Source organism: Nilaparvata lugens, chromosome 14, assembly GCF_014356525.2.
Source record: "Nilaparvata lugens isolate BPH chromosome 14, ASM1435652v1, whole genome shotgun sequence".
Classification (NCBI taxonomy): domain Eukaryota; kingdom Metazoa; phylum Arthropoda; class Insecta; order Hemiptera; family Delphacidae; genus Nilaparvata; species Nilaparvata lugens.
In genome coordinates this window covers 13,861,317-13,883,532 of record NC_052517.1, presented here as the reverse complement: position 1 = coordinate 13,883,532, position 22,216 = coordinate 13,861,317, and the positions used below count along the sequence as shown (strand labels likewise).

The following is a 22,216-nucleotide window of genomic DNA, read 5'->3' as shown; positions in this document are numbered from 1 at the left end:
TCAGAACTTGCAAGTATTTGCAAATTCAAATGTATTTGTTCTATTTACAATACTATTATACAGAGTGAGTCATATGTATGGAAACCCTTCAATAAGTTGGAGACTGATGTAGATATAATACTGTAACTTTCAGGATAAGTTATTGGTCAAATACTCTACCTTTTGACATACAACTGAATTTTAACCCCTCATAAGGGGGTGACTAAGGTGTTGTAACTCAAATATTTCAAATGTAAACACCCATTGTGTGGTACATCATTTTAAAGGCCTTTTATAAACAAGAAAGATGGCATCGACAAAAATGTTCTATGATGTTGTATCCAAAATGGCCGCTGATAGAAGTTTTAGTTTTTAAAGAAATGAGGGGTACCAACTAAAATATTCTAAATGTTAACAACCATTATGTGGTATGTCATTTTCAAGGCCTTCTCAAAACTAGAAAAATGACATCAATAAAAATGCTCTATGATACTTTTATCCAAAATGACGGCTGATTAACATTTATCAATTATGTCTTCAAAAACTCAAACTTCAATCAGCCACCATTTTGAATTAAAGTATCATAGAGCATTTTTATTTATGTCATCTTTCTTGTTTTCAAGAGGCCTTTAAAATGATGTACCACACAATGGGTGTTTACGTTCAAAATATTTGAGTTACAACCCCTCATTTCTTTAAAAACTAAACAATGGGTGTTTACGTTCAAAATATTTGAGTTACAACCCCTCATTTCTTTAAAAACTAAACTTCAGTCAGCCGACATTTTATTTTTATTCATTTATAGATCTCATTATTTTCGAGCCAATATACGTGGATGATTATTGATTAATATTATATTCTGCACTCTTCGATTTGACTACTGTAAAAAAATGCAGGCTATTGTTAAAATAATATTTAGTGGCATCTGAACATATTAAGTTTCTCATTGAATGGATGCAATTTTTTATTGAGTTGAATGAAAAATTGAAATATATTCATTCTACAGCTAGTAAAAATTTTGGGGAAACACTGGTATTATTATTTTTTACAGTACTAGTACTTTCTTGCTATAATCAAGTTCAACCAAATTGTTCATAGAAATAGTATTCTTATTAATTTATTTGTTTTTATTTTATTGTTATTTATTATTAAAACACACAAAACAAAATAACAAAGAATTACAAAACAAATAATATACAATAAAATGCTACAAATATAAATAAAAACCATGGGCTTTGTGGTAACAAGTTTGGATACAAGTTTCATAGAACATTTTTGTCGATACAATCTTTCTTGTTTCAAAAAGGCTTTTAAAATGATGTACCATACAACGAGTGCTTACATTTAAAATATTCGAGTTACAACCCCTAAGTCACCCACTTATGAGGGGTTGAAATTCAGTCTTACGTCAAAATTCACAATGTCGGTCCCAATAGCTCATACTGAAATGTGTGAATTCAGATTTAACCTTCAAAATGACCTCCAACCTTCGAAAAGACCTTCATTTGACCTCTACCCTCCAAAGTGACCTTGAACTCACCTCCAAACATGTCATCAAACGGCGACCCGCCAAAGAACTCCCTGAACACCTCGTCGGGGTCTCTGAACGCAAAGTGGAACTCGTACATCATGTCCTGGAAGGGGTCCTGACTGTGGTGGCGACCACGTGACCGCCCGCGGTCTCCCAGTCCCAGGCCTTCCTTGCCATACTGGTCGTACACGCGGCGTTTCTTTTCTGCAATACATATTGGTTTCAATTAAATAAAATCAAAATATTATAAGATAATGATCAGGACACGAATAAATATAAAAAATTAATAAGTGAATGAATGAGACATGAAAAATAATTTTTAGTATGACGTTTCTTGTTGCAACACAAATATATTGCAATATTAAATTAGAATACAATATAATAATGAGAACATACATAGATAGAGAACATAGAATAGAATAGAATCGCTGCCTTTATTTTTTACCTAGGATGGCGAAGTTAGGGGCGTACATAGGTACATAAATAAATTAATTGAATCAGAATTAAGTTTGTTTTTATCGGTTCTTTAAAATTGTGTCTTTAATATGTCAATATTTTTTATTTTAGTGATAATAATGTAAAACTTTTCTTCTATGTTTGCTTTTGGAGCATCTAAATTTAAAAATCTACTTTGTGAAAATAATTACAAACTGAGCATTTCGTGAAGTGAACAACTACAAGAAGACTCAACCTATTTCGGACTATGTGTGGCCATATCTAAATTTGGGAGAGGAAAGGCACAAGGCTACCTTATTTTTTCTCTCCCTATCATGTTTGATGTTGTACTTGATGTATGAATCAATAAAGAATTGAGTAATAAAGAATAAAGACACAAACAAATAAAAACTACAAATAAGTGAATAAATGAGACAAAAAAAAAATTTAGTGTAGCGTTTCTTGTTGCAACACAAAAATTACAATACAAAAAAAATAATGATAACATATATAGATACAGAAAATAGGTAGATAAATAAATAAATGAGAAATAAAAAATGTAATGTGTTTCTACTTGCTAGCAAATAAGTTACGATTGAACTGAGAATGAAATATTTATAAAATAGATAGTACCCTTTTTTGAAATTAATAAAATAATACATTAGAAATACAAATTATAACAGCTAGTTTCAGTGATCCACACCATCTTCAGGTTTCAAAAAATATATTTTGAAATTTATTTTTTTTAAACTGAAAACGGTGTGGATCACTGAAACTAATTCTTATAATTTATATATTATTTTTCAATAATATTAAATTAATTTCAAAAAAGGGTACTATCTATTTTATTCAATAAAAATAAATAGCCCTTAATTGATACATTTTAAGAAGACAAAGAATTAAATAAGTGGATATTGTAATTCCGAAGCACAGATGAAAACATTTAATATGTTGTTGAAATGAAATAATACAATAATTGAATGGAATTTTTCAGTACTGTGCTCAGGTAGTCTGTTTTTTTTTAAGAATTTTCTAAAATTGAGTCAAAACAAAGAAAATGTTTGACAAACATGTTTGTTTAAACGTTCGGGAAAATTTTATGAGGAGAGGTAACATCAAATAATTTTCATTTTTCATAATAGGATTTTTTAATAATAATGTACGATTTTTCATTGGTTAATGGAATGGAAATGATAAAAAAGTAGCCTATCAAAAACCGATATAGACAAAAAATAAATATATATTTTTTAAAATACATTGCAATATAGTCTAATAAGACTAATGAGCAATTTTTCTAAAATAATAAAGGGTTAATCTGGGTAATTCTCACCAGGACTACTACTAAAAAGTATTTGAATGAACTGTGTTGATTAATTTACTTGAAAGAAAATTAATAAAGCTTCTACCCCATTATATCAATCATTAGTAGAATTATTGTAATTAATTGGTTGTTTTAAATGATGATTTAAGCAAGCAAGTGAGAGATTTTTAAGCTGTTGATCCAGAAGTTGGTTAAGTGATCTAAAATTACTGATTTCAATTCAGATGAGAGAGAGAATAAAATACTGTATTAGATTTCCTTAGGGTTATTTTTAAAAATATTATTGATTTCTACACATAAGCTACAAATTTATCCCAACCCATTTCAATAAAGATTTTAGAATATTATAGAATTTTACAAAATACATAACAAGAAGGCCTCTGGTTTCCAAATGACAGCAAGGGGCTTCATTATTTATTTATTTATTCATCATTTACAATAAACTTGAGGACAAAGAAACATACTACAGTCCAAAACTTATTTGACCTATTATCAATCAATAGGTATAAAATCATTGTTCTCAATAATATTAGATAATAATGTTGAACATTTTCATGTTTAATGATAGTTATTTTCAATTCATCAAGAAAATATTCTAATAGAAAATTTAATTTAAAATTAATTGTAAACTGAGATGAAAATCCATGAGAATGATCTGTTATTTCATACAAGTTTAGAATTATATCGATTTACAGATATCTTCTTACAAGACTGATAAAGATTTTTCATTTTAAAAACTTTTCCAATTTTTAAATTTTAATGAAATTGATAGTAAGGATAACACAATTTGTATTCAAAGAATCAATTTTCAGGTAGAAAAATAATAGAAGATATCAAATAAAGGTAACAAACAGTCAAAATGTACAATATATACAGTCAGATTTACAATCCAATATATTATACTAAATTGAAAATGCAAATTAGAGCTGAGAAAATCATTTCACGAATTGTATTGATTGAAGTCCTTATATATACACAAAAAAATTTACACCTATGAAGAATCATTCCGAAACTATAAACATTGTATATTTTTAATACAAGGGAAAGATTGGGGACAAAATACAATTTAATTCGGTAACACAACTTGAAACAGAATGTTGATTATTGAGGAAAATACATTTTGAAATCCACCATCAGCGCACAAAGTTGGAGGAATTTTGATTTTTTGTTAGCTATAAAAAATTTGTCACTGCTCAAAACAAAGTTGTTAGTAGTTTACATGACTTTTTTTGTATTGTGTTTTTGGGAGACATTCACTAGGTACATGAAAAATAGTTATCGGGAAGATGGAGATGATATATCAAACCTATGAAAAAATTAAATTGGGAGAATTAAAAGCCACAAAAACAAATAAATTAAAAAAAAAAAACGAGATTCACGTTGGAACAATAAATAAATTTGGAAAAACACGAAATTTAGGTTTTAAAAAAGTGGTTATAGGGAAGATGTAGATGATATTATATCAAACCTATGGAAAAATGTAAATTAAAAGCAGCCACACAAAACAATAAATCTAAAATAAACGAGATTCAGGTTAGAACAGTAAATAAATTTAGAAAAACACGAAATTTAGGTCGTCAAAATTTTTAGGGTAAGAACACATGGGAAACATGAGAACGGGTTCAAAAACTATAAAATTTTGAAAAAAAATGTTAGAAAACCCAGAAATTGTTAAGGCATGATTTGGGAGGTGGTACCAAAGATGAATAAAGCAATGTAGGGCTTGTTTGATCATGTCTATCACTCCCTGATTCCTATCATCCTAGCACAAGCCTAGGGCTTACGTGGGAACCATCATGAGAAGTGTATAATTATTACCTGATTACATTCCTCTTCTCTCTCTTTCTCACTCTTTCCCTCTTCTGGTATTAATAGATAAGATTAAATTTATATATTTTTTCCAAGAATGAACGGTTATCTGTTGAAACTCTGCCGATTTATTTAGTTATTAATAAAATACACAATATTGAATTATCATGTTCCTAATCCAATTACACCTCCATTAATATTTCTATAATTCTTTAATCTATTCATTTCAAAAGCTAACCACGTATCTTTTTGCTTATTATGAATTATTTTACAAACCTGCAAAATATTAACTTTACTAATCCACATAACTGAAAGAATGTAATCTAAAACTCAAATCAAATCAACCCTAAACAATAATCAATTAACAATTCCCTTTATCATCTTCATCATCATCATCATCATCATCATCATCATCATCATCATCTTCTTCTTCTTCTTCTTCCTACTCCTTTATTCTTCTATTTCTTCATATCTTCTCTATGATTTGTGTGTATCCTCACGCAATGTTTAAGGCTGTGCAAAGGCTAAAAATAAACTTTCTACTCGTGATATTTTTCAAAGTTTTTCGATTTGTATATCATCAAGCTATCAAAATGAAAAAGTTTTCTCAGGAAAACATTTTTTTTTCGATCATTACTTTTTGAGATATGAGCGCCTGAAGTTTGAATTTTTGGGACAGAACATTTCAAATTCGGTACGATATAAATCCATGAGATTTGGAGGATAGATCCTTCTTGGTATTGTCGATCTAGTAAAACAAAAATTTTCTGAAAATGTCATTTTTAAGATAGTTATTCAATTTACTAAAAATAACTTTTAGTTTAGTTATTTTTGGTAAATTGAATAACTTTTTCACAAATTGATGATTTCAGAAAATTTTTGTTCTACTAGATCAACAATACCATGAAGAATCCATCCTCTGAATCTCATGGATTTATATCGTACCGAATTTGAAATGTTCTGTCCCAAAAATTCAATCTTTAGGCGCTCATATCTCAAAAAGTAATGATCAGAAAAAAAATGTTTTCCTGAGAAAACTATTTTATTATAATAGCTTGATGATATACAAATCGAAAAAATATCACGAGTAGAAAGTTTATTTTTAGCCTGTGCACAGCCTTAACTAATAGAATCTACATTGATCCTCTATAACGATTCTTTATTAAATTATTGAAATTATGAGAGAGGAACAATTAGATTGTTGAAAATAGATTAACAAAAATATGGATAAAATAATAAATTGATGTATTAAAATGAATAAATAAGAGATAATTATTTGTTCATAGGTTTTTCTATTCAAAATTCAACATGAGAATCAACAGTTTATGTCTCAGTTTCTAGGACACTTATTAAATCTAATGGATTAATAAACCTATAGGTTTGAACTGGATTTCCACATATCAGGGAGACTATAAGGCCCTTGTTATACGGACAGAAAAAACGCGACAGATAAAACGCCGACGCTGAACTAACAATTCAGTGCTGTTATACGAGCAGCAATAACGCCGCGTCGTCGACGCCAGGGAGCTGTTATACGAGCAGCAAACACGCCGCGGCAGGCTCCGAGGTAGCCAATAGGGAGAAGTGTATGCCCGGAGGAGTATGGTGGGGGGGGGGGGAAGTACGGATCTGCCGCGTAAAAGCTGCCCGTATAACAGTACTCGCGTCATTTCTATCGCGTTTTTTCTGCCAATTTTACCGGTCCGGTCGCGTTGTCGACGCTGACGCCGGGTTTACAGGGTCCGACGCGACAGATAAAACTTTCGTATAACTTGCACACAGTGACGTCCATTGCTCGGTAGGCTTGGCGTCTACGTGGCGAAAAATCTGTCGCGTTTTTTCTGTCCGTATAACATGGGCCTTTACAGGTACAGGGAGAATATAAATCTCATAATTCCTAATGGAACCATTCATACTCACTCAGCCGGGTTCAATGAGAATAGTTCCATCATAACTCATGGCAATAATCAACTTTACTGAAGTTTATCACTTTCACTAATACTATCACACTTCACATATTGTGTATGTGGGAATCTAGATTTAAGGATCCATTATATTTAATAAGTGTCCGACGAACCTGGCTTATATTACTTCTTTATTTTTTATAATTGTTTTGATTCCATAAGTGGAAAAAATGTAATTAATAAAAAAAATCACTTCACTTATATGGGCTTTTTTGTTCAAATAAATAAAAACAATTTAGGGCCGGTTTCCGAGCTCGGGATTTAGCCAAGTCCTAGACTTTAAACAGCTGGAGTCAGAAAATTGGCTTTCCAAAACGGGGCGTAGTCGTAGTCATTGTCATAGGCCCATATGAATAAAACCAGAGTAAATGCTCATGAGCAAGAGCATGGAGCATAAGGTTTTGCTCATGAGCAGAAGGTAGAAGCAAAAGCATTTGCTCATTTTTATATGAATAAGCTTTACCTTTTACTCTTACCTTATGCTCCTGAACTCTGGAGCAAATGCTCACGTATTTTAGAGATTTTTCATCAGCTGATTCGCTTTTGTAGCCTTAGTTTGTTTTTATAGCTCACGGAAGCGCTAAATATGCAAATAGGGTGCACCGCTTGTGTTTGCGTCGTCTGCTCTGTTTTCTATTTATGAATAGAGTTTTAGGTTAGTTGAGTTTAGAATTTTGAAATAATAGCGTGAAAAAATGTCATCTCTATAATAATCTTCAGCATATTCTTATAATATCAATAGCCTTCTTATAATCGTCTACACTTTCATCTTCTTAAATACGTATTTCCTATTTTGTGATGGCTATCTTTATAACAGGTAGCTAGCTATTTTTTGTATTTATTCTTTTGTAGGGATAATGGTGATATGTATCATGGTTGAATCTAAAAAGAGTTTTATAGTTCTCAACTATTGGTTGTGATCGTATCTGGTATAGTTTCCTCTTCCTCATACGAATTAGTTGCACCATTTCACTATGAGCAAAATGTGATAAGCTGCTCTAGACTAGACTCACCTTTTTTGAAGCATTTGCTTCAAAAGTTGAGCAAATGCTCTAGTTTATTCATAAAATTTTGAGCAAAAGCTTTCACTTTTGAGCAAATGCTCAAACTATTTTTTTGATGAGCATGAGCAAAAGGTTTTGCTCATGTTTATTCATAGAAAATGAAGCAAATGCTCCATATTTTAGAAGTATAAGCAAATGCTCAACTTTATTCATATGGCCCATTGTCACGTTTGAATTAAATTTCGAAAAACTAAAGAATTGAACACAAAATCAAATAAAGAGAAAATAGTGTAGAGTTTCAGCTATTTTGAATTATTTAGGAATGTCTAATTTCGTCAACGAAAAACGTTTCCAATTATAGAAATGAGAAAATAAAAACTATGACTACTGTTATAAAATCTGCGACTACGCCCCGTTTTGAAAAGCCAATTTTCTGACTCCAGCTGTTTAAAGTCAAGGACTTACCTAAATCCCGAGCTCGGAAACCGGCTCATAAAAACTTGTAGTACACCCTTTATAATTTTTTTTAAAGTTTTAATAAAAAGTACTACAAGTTTTTATATTGTTTTTATTAATTTGAATTTAATCAATTGATAATAATAGAACAAATGAGAATACTTTTATGATAAATAAACAAATGAATGAACAAATGAAAATAAACCCGGATTTTATTAATGAGATTCTCTAGTATTGTAACACAATCAAACAAGCCCCACAAAACGGATGTTAGTTAGAGCGAAAGTTCCAACGCATTAATTAAACTTGTGACCAGCTTTGCTATATGGCTGCGAGACATGTAATAGATACCAAAATAGTGTCGGAAGGGTGAATCGAAAAAAGTGCGTGTGTAAGTCCGTTGCGAGCGAGCCGAGGCTGATTTGGCTGAGCATCGCTGGTCATAAATACGGCGTTTTGAGTCTGGTTTGGACAGAGAAAAACACAAAATGGAGATAATCAACAAAAAATGTAAATTTCGAAAGTCATTGATACTGTAAGTTGTTTCAAGTCTAATCTTGACAGTAAAATATTAATATTTATGTGAATATTTCCTTTTTCACTAATAATAATGTGAAATATTTCTTCTAAGTTTTGTTTTGAAGCATCTAAATTTAAAAATCTACTTTGTGAAAATAATTAAGAACTGAAAATTTGGTGAAGTTAACAACTACAAGACTTAACCTATTTCAGACTATGTGTAACCTTATCTAAATTTGGGAGAGGAATAGCACAAGGTATCTTATTTTTTTCTCTCCCTATCATTTTGATGATGTACTTATAGTATCAATCAATAAAATAAAGAATAAAACAAAACAAAATAGAGATAACTGGAAAAAAATGTAAACTGCAGATGTTGTACGAGATATTGCAAGTTCTTTCAAATCTAGTTTAGACAGTAGAGAAATACAAAACGGGGATAATTAACAAAAAATGTAGATAGTAAAAGTCCTAGATACTGTAAGTTGTTACAAAACTATATTTTGGACAAAAATCACAAAATTGAGACATCATTCTTGGACCGAAAATCAAGTGACGAAGCAGTGTGTGATTACATAACCTTATCTTTTGGACAGCATTGACATTTTATCAAAATTTTTGGAAAGAAATAGTACAGGCTCAGCCTAGTTTTTCCTCCAATATCATAATTTATTGTATTATGATTATAGTATTTTATACAATAAATGAATAAATAAAATATTATTATTATTAATTAAAAAAATGAAAATAGTAAAAATTGTAAATACTGTACTTTGTTTTGAATCTAGTTTGAACAGAAGAAGAGATCTGAGATAATTAACAAAAATTTAGATTGTAAGGATCCTAAAAATATTGTACATTGTTTCGTATCTAGATTGGACAAAAGAAGAAATTTTACTGAAAAACTTAAATTTTCAAATAAATTGAAAATACTGATTCTGATTCCCTCAACTTCACATATCTATTTTTTCAAATAAAATGAGTTTTTCAATTTTTTTAAGTGTATAGTGTTTTTTGTGACATAACAATTAACAATATTTCTATCTAAATTTGGAGAAGGAACCGTTTGGGCTTTAAGCCTGCTGTTCCTTTCCCAATCATTCATAGTTGAGAATTATATTGCATCTATCAATATATTAATAATAACAAAATAAAAATAACCTATATTTTGATTTAGATTGTAATATAAATTTGGAAGGGACACTTTTGGGTATGAGAGTGTTGGGCCTTCTCTTATAAATATAAATTTCAAATATAAAATAGGCCTAATAATGATTGTAATTGCTAAATAATGGATTCCCCAACTATATAAATACACCTTTAATTAACCAAACCATAGTTTGATATCAATTATATCATTATTGTACAAATTTTTACAATTTGACTTCACCGGTAATATTATTGTTTGAATTAGGCTATCTACTGTATTACACTAGAGTATAATAAATAGTTATACGAGAGTAGTTCTATTAGCCTGAAAATTATTTTCCAACATTTTGTGTAATTCGTAAAGCCTAAAAATTAGCTAGATAGCTTAAAACTAATCTAAGCATGCACATGCAATAGTATAATATAATATTATCTCTGTTGTATATCCATACTTTTTCACTGTTAAAATTAAACTTGAATTTAAAAAAAACACTTTTTAAGTGAAAATGCACTTACTTTTGTAGTGACGATCGTTTCGACCTGTTGTTGGTCATCATCTGATGATGATATTATGTTCATATACTGTCAGTCTGATGATGACCAACAACAGGTCGAAACGATCACTACAAAAGTAAGTGCATTTTCACTTCAAAAGTGTTTTTTTAAATTCAAGTTTAATATTATCTTTTATTCTTTAGAGCTACTCTTAAAAATATAAATACAAATTAGAAATTTAAGTACTCTTTTAAAACATGTCGTGATTGAACAATTTTAAAAGGGTGCTTGGATTTATAATTTTTATTTAGGCCTATATAATATGAATTATGTTGTACCATAGAGAAACAATAGCATAAGTAGATATCCCATGGCATAGGGCGTTTATGTCGCAACTTTCACTGTTATCTCAAGCCGATAGCCCATGTAGTTCTTTCCCGTGAAGCTTTATGACGCTGGTAGTCTCTCATATTGTGCCGTTCATACACTCTTACCCCAACAAAACAGTGAAAATCAACAATAATCTACAGCAATCGGCTTGGGATAACAGTAAAAGTTGCGACATAAACGCCCTATACCATGGGATATCTACTTACGCTATTGTTTCTCTATGGTTGTATCATAGAGACAAGATGGCATAAGAAGATATCCCATGGTATAGGTCGTTTATGTTCCGAATTTCACTGATAACTCAAGCCGATAGTCCCAGTAGTTGATTATCGTGAAGATATGTGACGCTGGTAGTCTCTTAAACTGTGCTGTTTTTACACTCACCCCAACACTAATAAAAGACAGTGGTCGACAGTAAACGGCTCGAAAATCGGAACATAAACGACCTATACCATAGGATATCTTCTTTATTCTCTATGGTTTAATACAACAACCAAATCCTTAACTTTGAAATCTGAAAAGCTGAGAAATCTTTAATTCTAGATCCTAAATACTAAAAAAAGTTCTGAATCCTAGATCCTGAGTCCATGAAATTTTTAATAATACAAAGCTTTTCAAAATAACACCTCAAATATTAAGGAGAATTTAGGTCAACCCAGAAACTTTTCAAGAAAATCCTATTCTTTATATGATAAATTATTTTCAAACTTCATAAATTTCAGATACAATCAATTTACATGTATACCTTGGATACAATAAATAGTATGGTGCCATTTAAAAGTTCAATAATTGAACAGTATAGAATAAGAATGAATGAATAAATGAGAGAAATAAATAAATAATACAGGAGATTCTATTGTGACATTAAATACAATCTAAACAATAACAAATTGAAGAAACTGACTGAAATTATTTAGACATTATTTTCATAAAAGTTAAAACTGAATAATTTGTCAAGTGAAAGATTTCTACTTACCATCCGACAAAACTTCATAGGCTTCAGAGATCTCTTTGAATTTTTTATTGGACTCATCAGGGTTGTCCGGATTTTTGTCGGGGTGCCATTTTAGGGCTAGCTTTCGATATCTGAAAAGATAAAAATGAATTAAAAATATATAAATAAATATGATATTTCAGATGAAACCAGGCTACATATTCATCATACAGAGATTAAATTTGAACTATCATCATCCTTATAATATGTAATCAATGTGCAAGATTGTAACATAATAAGTAACACAAAAGACATTTTTTTCAAAAATGTCACACCTTGAAGAACGGATATTTCGAAAACTAGAAAAGATATAGAAAAAGTTATGAAATCAATATTGTAGGAAATTATGTAAGCTTCAATTTCGTATAGGGTAGTCATGTCCGTAAGATGCATAGTTTTCGAGTTATATACGAGAAAAAAAATTGTACCTTTGAACCACCCAAGTACAGAGAGTGACGGAGCGGACTTTTGATATCTTCCCCTCCTTACTACCCTAAAGCTGGGTTTACACCAAAGCTATTAAAAAAATGTTAATAACTTAATCCTTATAGATTCTATTAGATTGAACGGAACTTGACAAACATATTTATATGTCCATCATGTGTATGATAAGTTATGTTCAATCTAATAGAATCTATAAGAATTAAGTTATTAACATTTTGTTAACAAAATTAACATTTTGTTAATAACTTTGGTGTAAACCCAGCTTAAGAGGCGGTTTCCGAGCACGGGATTTAGCTAAGTTCTAGATTTTAAACAGCTGGAGTCAGAAAATTGGCTTTCCATAGTCGTAATCCAAGTTCAAATTAAATTTCGAATAACTAGAGAAATGAACACAAAATAAAATGAAGAGAAAATAGTGTAAAGTTTCAGCCATTTTGAATTATTTAGGAATGTTTCATTTCGTCAAGGAAAAACGTTTCCAATTATAGAAACGAGAAAATAAAGATAATAAAAAAAAATTACAACTTCGTTTCGGAAAGCCAATTTTCTGAATCCAGCTGTTTAAAGTCTAGAACTTAGCTAAATCCCGAGCTCGGAAACCGGCCCTAAGTGGAAATGCGGGGTCAAATTATTTGTCTTCCAAACTTTTCCTTCTATACCATGTTTTGGGCGTTCGTTGCCTGAACTATGTATATACATCAGCTGTTACCGTTTAACAAAACTTTTGAAGAAGACCCTCGGATTTAATTAAAAGTCAAAACTCGAAATCTAGAGTTAAGTGATATTTGAGGACACCATTTCAAATCTAAATTACTTCCTTATTGCTAGTTTTATCACCAATTCAATTCTTATCTCCCAGTATTATTTAGGTCAAGGTTTCTCCTATTTGACTCAATAGCTCTATTGTGGGATTCAATGTATATGCTGTGAGAATTGGTTGCATGGGATGCTTTGATGTTATTAATGAGAAATACTATGACTAAAAAGTTAATATTAATATAGATAATAAAATGTTTAACCTGTCCCTTACAAATGTCTTCTAATACTCTCTGTCTACACTCTAATTCAGAATTATATACCATGTCATGTCAACAAATCAGATTATTTTGATCAAGTTCATTAAAATTTCTAGTTAATTTTTCTTGTGAGATGAGCTGATTGATTGCAAATAGTTTAACATCTAAACATAGTTCTGTTTCTCTCCCACACAGGCACTTTCATTTTCCGTTATCAACAGATGGCGAAATTATCATGCGTTTTCCCAAGGATGAATAATTATAATTTTCATATCCTTCAGCCAGTTTTCCCAGGGATGTGAGAGACCTAGTGCAATCGAATTTTTATACCATAAACCTACTATGTTCCAAATTTCGTGAAAATCGTTAGAGCCGTTTTCGAGATTCGTTGGACATAAATAACCATATAAATAACCAATAAATAACCAAATATATGAATATATACAGAACATAATAGGAAATTGACTTAATATAATAGGAAATTCACGGTCAGGATGATGCTCAAAAGAGCCCTAGGCTTTGTAATCACAGCTGTGATGACACAACGAAGTACCGGGTGTTTCAAAAAGAATGAACCAATTTTAAACTGTTATATTAATTTCAAAAAATGCTGCATGCAAACCAATTTGCCATCAAATTACTCACAGAAATATCAAGTTTATGATGATGTATTATAAGTGTTGTGATGATGTATTATATGTGCCCTCCTTTTGAGGCTCGGACAACATCTAGATGGTAGCCAAATTCATCCCAGACTGTTCGCAAGATGTCTGTCTTCTCGGACTGTAGCTACTGCATCAGTTATCCTGGTTTCTAACTCCTCAATATCAAGTGCTAATGGGGGAAAATAAACATGATCTTTAACGTTTTTCCACCCTTAGCACTTGATATTGAGGAGCTAAAAACCAGGATAACTGATGTAGTAGCTACAGTTCAAGAAGACATCTTGCGAACAGTCTGGGATGAATTTGGCTACCGTCTAGATGTCGACCAAGCCTCAATAGGAGGGCACATAGAACACTGATAATACATCATCATAAACTTGATACTTCTGTGAGTAATTTGATGTGAAATTGGTTTGTGTGCAGCATTTTTAAAAATAAATTCAACAGTTTAAAATTGGGACATTCTTTTTGAAACACCCGGTATTTCTAATGTGTATCTTGCGTATTTATCATGCATCTTCTACAGTTAGTTGCCAGCCTAAGGCTGGTCACACACCAATTAGTCAAGACAAGACTAGTCACGATTAGTCACAATACTTCACACAGTTGCTTATGACGCAACACACACTGATTAGTCATTGCAATTAGACATGTCTTCATAAACAACTATGTGAAGTATTTGACTAAACGTGTCTTGTCTTGTCTTGATTAACTGGTGTGTGCTTAGCCTAAGTTGACAATCTTTTATCATACTGATTGACAGCTGAGCTGATCAATAATTGATAACAATCAATTTGCTAACTCTCAAATTAATTACTGTGAAATTCCAATTGAAATCAACCACTACTATAGCAGTTATTCAACACTATATTGAGACTCCTGTCAAACTGTCAGTATTCCTCATATTATAACAACAATACTTCCTATTCAACGAATGCTGACAGTAGCAAGTGAAACACACAATAGTTCCATAATGGGTACATTCTAGTACACTTTACTATATAGACATACAATGAATGCATTCTATAGTGCGGTTCACGTTATAATGGCAGTGGATAAAGATAAAAGAATAGCGATGCGGATTCTCTGCATTAATTAATTATATTTCTACACTGTCAAAAACATACTTGGCATCATTGTGGACCTAGAAAAGGATAGTACCACTGGCTTTGTCGAATGATAGACAAAGATAGCAAAACCAAAGTTGATCAAATACTGGCATTATAACGTGGACCTTACTATAGTATAACTGTATTCATAGTAAGTTATTACAATAGAGAGGTCCACGTTATAATGGCAGTGTTCGATAAGCAATGGTATTGCTATCCTTATCTAGTATTCAACAAAGCGGATAGCGCTATTTCTTTCTCGCTTTGCTCTGTTGCCAGATCGTCTTTTAACGATGTAGAATTGATAATTAATTAGCAAAATATTTCATCTTAATTATGAAATTATTGAAAATATAATTTCTTGCTTAATAAAATATAATTGATTATTTTAAACGAGAATGGACAGTTAATATTACAACAATAAACCTGTATCAGCTACCGTCTATAGAAGGCATTGACAAGACAGAGGATCGGCGACGTAGTTCTCCTATCTTTCTCCACTGCCATTATAACGTGGACCTCATTATAAATAGTCGTCATACAATCTCTGTATTCTAGTATAACTTTATTCATATAGTGAGGTCCACGTTATAATGGCAGTGACAAAAGATAGGAGAACAACGTTGCCGATCCTCTGTCTTGCCTTCTATAGACGGTAGCTGATACAGGTTTATTGATGTAATATCAACCGTCCATTCTCGTTTAAAATAATCAATTATATTTTATGAAGCAACAAATTATATTTTCAATTTGACTGTTTTTTTGACTCCAATTGTTAAAAATTTTACTATAGTGAGGTCCACATTATAATGGCAGTGGATAAAGATAGAAGAATAGCGATGCCGATTCTCTGCATTAATAAATTATATTTCTACACTGTCAAAAACATAAATGGCATCGTTGTGGACCTAGAAAAGGATAGTACCACCGGCTTTGTCGAATGATAGACTAGGATAGCAAAACCAAAGTTGATCAAATACTGTCATTATAACGTGGACCTCACTATAGTGACAGAGGTTTATGTATTTATTTTCTATTTATTCTTTTTATGTTATATATTTACTGTATAAATGGTTAGGAACTTCGAGGAATTTTATATTTTGTTTGCTATTTTAGGTTTTATTTATTTTTTGTTTCTTATTATTGTTCTATTTCTGTTTGTGTGAAATTGACATACACTTATTCTTTTCTTTAGTTATCACAATTGAGTTACTGTCTCGTTTATTGACCGAGCGAAGTGAGGTCTAAGATTCAGTCGACGGTTTGGCATTCCTCTTAATGTTTAAATGTTTATATGTTGCGCATTTACGGCGAAACGCGGTAATAGATTTCATGAAATTTGACAGGTATGTTCCTTTTTTAATTGCGCGTCGACGTATATACAAGGTTTTTGGAAATTTTGCATTTCAAGGATAATATAAAAGGAAAAAAGAGCCTTCTTCATACGCCAATATCAGAGTAAAAATCAAACTATAGAATTATGCATCATAAATCAGCTGACAAGTGATTACACAGATGTGTGGAGAAGCCAGTCTATTGCTGTATTCCATAAGGTTTGTAGTTTCAATCAGGTACTTGTGGATGAAAATACTGCGTGAGGTCTACTGTTCACAGAACTACTAGTATTATCATATACAATATATTATAGTGTTGAACTTCAACCACGTTAAGCTATTGGAGTTCTTTTCTTTTTTTCCATCAAGATACTGTTTTCCCTAGTAATTGCATTGTAAAACATGTGAATAAATTTCAATCTCAATTGTATCATATTAAAAAAATATATATCAATAATTTCATAATTAATTCTCGTAATAAAAATGAAATATTTTGTTAATTGTTTATCAATTCTACATTGTTAAAAGGCGAACTGACAACAGAGCAAAGCAAGAAAGAGATAGCGCTATCCGCTTTGTTGAGTGATAGACAAGGACAGCAATACCATTGCTAATGAAACACTGCCATTATAACATGGACCTTACCATAGTAAGTAAGTAAAACAGGCTTTTAGAGTCAATGAAAACGAGTTTGAATGTAACCTCTTTCTGTAATGGCCTGTCCAGGTTTATGGGCTACTGTTACACAAATATATAGTACAATAACCGACGGCTTATTGAACGTTGTAGACCAAGAAATACATAGACTTTTCTAAATAGTTAGACTATGTAGGAATATAATGAGCTACCAGAATATTTTATCTCGATAATGAAAATTCATTATTACATTTTGGAAAAAATATTTTCCTTGAAAGACGAGAGATACATTTGAGAAATGATCATCTCCATCTATATATATATAAAATCTATCTCTTCTATATATATATAAAAATGTTATGTTGGTTTGTGTACGCTTCAAAAACTCCAAAAGTACTGCACCGATGAAGTTTGAAATTTTAACATGATATAAAATCCGCATCAAGGATTGTTTTTGGTCTATCAAATTTATAATCCGACTTCAAGACTCTTTCCTACGGTCCTTCAAAATTTACATGTAATCCTTATGGGAGAAGATTTGTGAGCTGGCCTCACACAGAAATAAAAATCAGCTGTTATCATCGCGTCATCCAATAGCCGTCGGTAGATCTGTTTTTCCATTTTCTTTCTTTCTACTGATTCACAAAATGTCAATATTATTCTAAGAATAATTTTAACATGAGTATAATTTGTGGATTTAAGTGAAATTTTTAATATTTTTTGTGATTGTGAAAGAAGATTTTGGTTTGTATTTATATTTTGAAATTAATTAATCTGATAAATCCAAAAATATTGTAGTACATACATTTTTTGGACTCAAAATAGTGTGTGAATTAAGTTATTACATAACCTCTAGCCCGTGTATTCCAAATTAAGGTTAAAAGCAGTTTTGTGCGAATGCCTGTTGTTTTTACCTGCATTGAATCTATTGTCTATGAATAAATGAAATGAAATAATGCCGCGGTGCGAACGACGTCCAAACTTGGGACGTAGAACTCGGAATGTTGTAAATATGCACGGGAAAATCAGCAGCAAGGAGATATACCATTCAATTCCTCAGCAAGGTGCATTCAACTATATCTAAAAATGCAAACTGCTGTACAACTAGCACATAGGAAGTCCATATTGAGATATAAAATACTGATTGATGGATAATTTTCATAAAAATATAGTGCATCAGATTAAGCAAAGACTAAGCACACCTGAGGAGGCGCGGCTTGGTGATACAAAGTGTTGATCTTATAGAGATTGCCTTATCACACTGTTACATGCCATGCCCGAATCAGTGTGTGTGAGTTGTTCCATTCAAACCAATAAGCAAGAAGCACCTGGATGCAAAATGCCGCATCGCGCCTCCTCAGGTGTGCATCCAGCTAAAGTTTGTCATGAGATGCATTAACTGTTTGGCGGTACGAAGTTCGCCGGGCCAGCTAGTAATATAATATAATGGATTATTTATACACGTATGGTATAGGTAATTTACGAATGACGCATTAACACGGCTCTACTACTCAACTTGAAATTTTGCATATCAATAATTCTTAATTTACCCATTATGGTTATAGGCCTATTTTGAATACTTCAAGATTTCAGTAGGTTAAGCTTTCAGTTTGTCGAGTTTTTGATTAGACCCTTGCGGGGCACGGGTTACCTGCTACCTGCTACCTGCTATTTATTAATAAGAATGAACAGATAAGTTTTTAGATGGAAAGCATTCATTTATTCATTTTATTCATTTATTGTATAAAATACTATAATCATAATACAATTATGACATTGGAGGAAAAACTAGGCTGAGCCTGTACTATTTCTCTCCAAAAATTTTGATAAAAAAATGTTAATGTTGTCCAAAAGATAAGGTTATGTAATCACACACTGCTTTGTCACTTGATTTAGGCTCTTCTTCTTCTTCACTTCATCCTCCTACTCTTTCTCCTTATTTTACCTTTTTTTGTCTTCTTCCTTTTCTTCATCATCTTCTCCTCCACCTCATCCTCCTCCTTATTCTTCTTCTACTACTCTTTTTCTTCTTCTTTTTCTTCTTCTTCTACTACTACTCTTTCTTCTTCTCCCTTTTCTCTTTTTCTTCTTCTTCTTCTACTACTCATTCTTCTCCTCCCTCTTCTTCTTCTTCTTCTTCTTCTTCTTCTTCTTCGTAACACAAACACGCACATCACTCAAATTCGTTAGCCTGTTATTGTTTTGGCAACAAATATTTACATGTCAAGACTCTCTGAATTACACCTCAATTTCAGAGTCGACTTTCTTTTGTAAAACACTTGAAAAACATTTTCTTTGTCACCCCGGGGTATTCGAAAACCAACAAGAGAAAGTGGCTAGAATAACAACAGTGCTGTTAAAACTACAGCAATTGTACTGAACGGTACTGAACAAGGTAGATGATAGATAAATATATAGACTGCCTTAGACTACCTGGAGGGCGAAGTTAGGGCGCAACCGGCCCTCTTTTCCACTTAATCCAACTATACAATAATTCTAATGCATTTACAACAACAACATAAGTGAATTATCTCCTAAATAAAAAATAGTAATAAACTAATTCAATTGGAAGATAAAAGTGAGAATGAAGATGAAGAAGTGGAAGAAGAAGAAGAAGAAGAAGAAGAAAGAAGAAGAAGAAGAAGAAGAAGAAGAGAAGAAGAAGAAGAAGAAGAAGAAGAAGAAGAAGAAGAAGAAGAAGAAGAAGAAGAAGAAGAAGAAGGAGTGAGTAGTGGAGGGAGAGGTGGACGAGAAGAAGAAATTGTATGATTCTCAAATCCTTCCTAATCATATTTATATGATTTGTGATTCTGTCCACCAATAAATAAATAAATGAATAAATAAATAAATTTTGTATCAGTTTCTGGGAATTTTGTATCAGTTTCTGGGAACTGAGACCGAGAGTGATTTGTCTGCTGAACAAGGAACTGATCTGATTCAATACTGAATAAATTCTTATAGTCAGTCTTTGTCAGCTTCACATTCTTTTATTCAGTCATCAAATTCTCAACGTCTTCCAACTCACATCTTCTACTTTCTCCTACTGTGTCAATACCTTGTGACATGCAAATAATGCACTGTAATTGTTTTGTTCATTACTTTTCCTTCTACATGTGACATGCAAAACACTTCACTCTATTCTTAATTGTCTCTTCCGCTATTCTTCTCCTCCTCATCCTCCACCTCCTCCTGCTTCTTCTTCTTCTTCTTCTTCTTCTTCATCATTCTCATCACCACCATCTTCTTCTCCTACTACTTCTACTACTTAGAATGCTACTACTTCTTCTTCTTTTTCTTCTTCTTCCTGTTCTTCTTAAACCAATGTGAATTATTATTACTGTCAAGTTTCAATCACTCGACTTCCACTTGTAACTGTCGCGAGGAAATTGTTCAACTACCGTTCAGTTGACACTTTCTCTGCTCGTTATTTTGGTGACATCCTCTCTCTAATTTTCTCTCACTCTCTCAACTCTTACTCTCTCTCACTCACTCTCCCACTATAACACATACTCAAAATCTGTCATACTTTTCTGGCATCGATAAAAATGTACTATGACACTTGTTTCCAAAATGGCGGCTGATTGAAGTTTTAGTTTTCAAAGAAATTAGAGGTTGTAACTCAGATATTTCAACTGTAAACAAACCATTGTGTGGTATATCATTTTGAAGGCTTTTTCAAAACGAAGAAAGATGACATCAATAGAAATGTTCTATGATACTTTTATCCAATATGACGGCTGATTGAACTTTATCAATAATTATTTCCTTAAAAAGTGAAACTTCAATCAGCCACCATTTTAGATACAAGTATCATAGAACATTTTAATTGATGTTATCTTTCTTGTTTCAAGAAGGTCTTTAAAATGATGTACCACACAATGGGTGTTTACATTTAAAATATTTGAGTTACAACCCCTAAGTCACCCCATTATGAGGGGTTGAAATTCAGTCGTACGTCAAAAGGTGAAGTATTTGACCAATAACTTATCCTGAGAGTCATAGTATTACAATCTACAGTATAATAATGTAAGTATTATAGTCTCCAATTTATTGAAGGGTTCCCATACATATGACTCACTCTGTAAAAATATTCATCATCTCATCTCAACATTTTCTGTTCTTTAGTATTGTACAATATTGTATATTGTATATTGTATCCTATTTTGTATATTGAAAATATTGTATATCGTCAATTTTACTCAATCAATTCCTAACATCTTAATTAAATCCCACCCTATAACGTTTCTTCCATTTCTAATCATTAAGACAATATTGTATTCACTATTTCTCATTCTAATATCATTCATTCATCCCATAATTCTAAGATTCAAATCATCTAGTTCTTAATTCATTAAGTCAAGTTTCTCATTCAAACATTACTTCCAGTTATATTCTCAACACAACTCTATTCCATCACAACCCGGTCGTGTGTTGATGGGAAGGATATTATTTTAATTTATTTTCAGAGTCGACAATATTATTTGTTGATACACCGCCAATTTATGTAGTGATATCACTATACTAGTAGTTCTGTGAACAGTAGACCTCGCGCTCAGTGAGTTACATTGACCTGTTGTTGTTTTCTCAAGAATTAATAAATAATTTATCAATTAAAAAATGTCTAGAAAAAATCCTAAATAAACATAGAGCTTTCTGTCCTATATCGTACCGTGACGTGTCGTCCCGGAATGTGAGTGTGAGCGCTGTTATCAGGTCTGGCTGCAACAACTGTCTACAACGTTGATGGAAAGATATCATTTTCAAGATGTTCGATGTTTTTGAACCGGTAGTATTATAAGTCAACTGTCTATACTAACGTTAATGGAAAGATACATTTTCAAGATGTTCGATGTTTTTGAACGGGTAGTATTATAGTCCCCTATATCCCCTACAGCTGGTTTATGATGAATAATTTTATTCTATAGTTTGATTTTTACGGTAATATTAGCGTATGAAGGAGGCTCCT

The 22,216-nt window shown here is 31.6% G+C and overlaps 1 protein-coding gene across 20 annotated transcripts in view; it reads right to left on the bottom strand.

The window, feature by feature from the left end:
- The window catches only part of LOC111055063 (dnaJ homolog subfamily B member 3), a 202,744-nt gene that overhangs the window by 10,704 nt on the left and 169,824 nt on the right, over positions 1-22,216 (bottom strand). For 10 of the 20 annotated variants that reach the window (XM_039440791.1, XM_039440795.1, XM_039440792.1 and 7 more), the window contains 3 exons: positions 12,029-12,138; positions 8,851-8,961; positions 1,520-1,714 (listed from right to left, as the gene is read on the bottom strand). In XM_039440791.1, coding sequence (XP_039296725.1) covers positions 1,520-1,714; positions 8,851-8,961; positions 12,029-12,138 — 416 coding nt within the window. The remainder of the gene's footprint in view (positions 1-1,519; positions 1,715-8,850; positions 8,962-12,028; positions 12,139-22,216) is intronic. The other 10 variants (XM_039440801.1, XM_039440800.1, XM_039440805.1 and 7 more) reach the window with 1 other exon arrangement.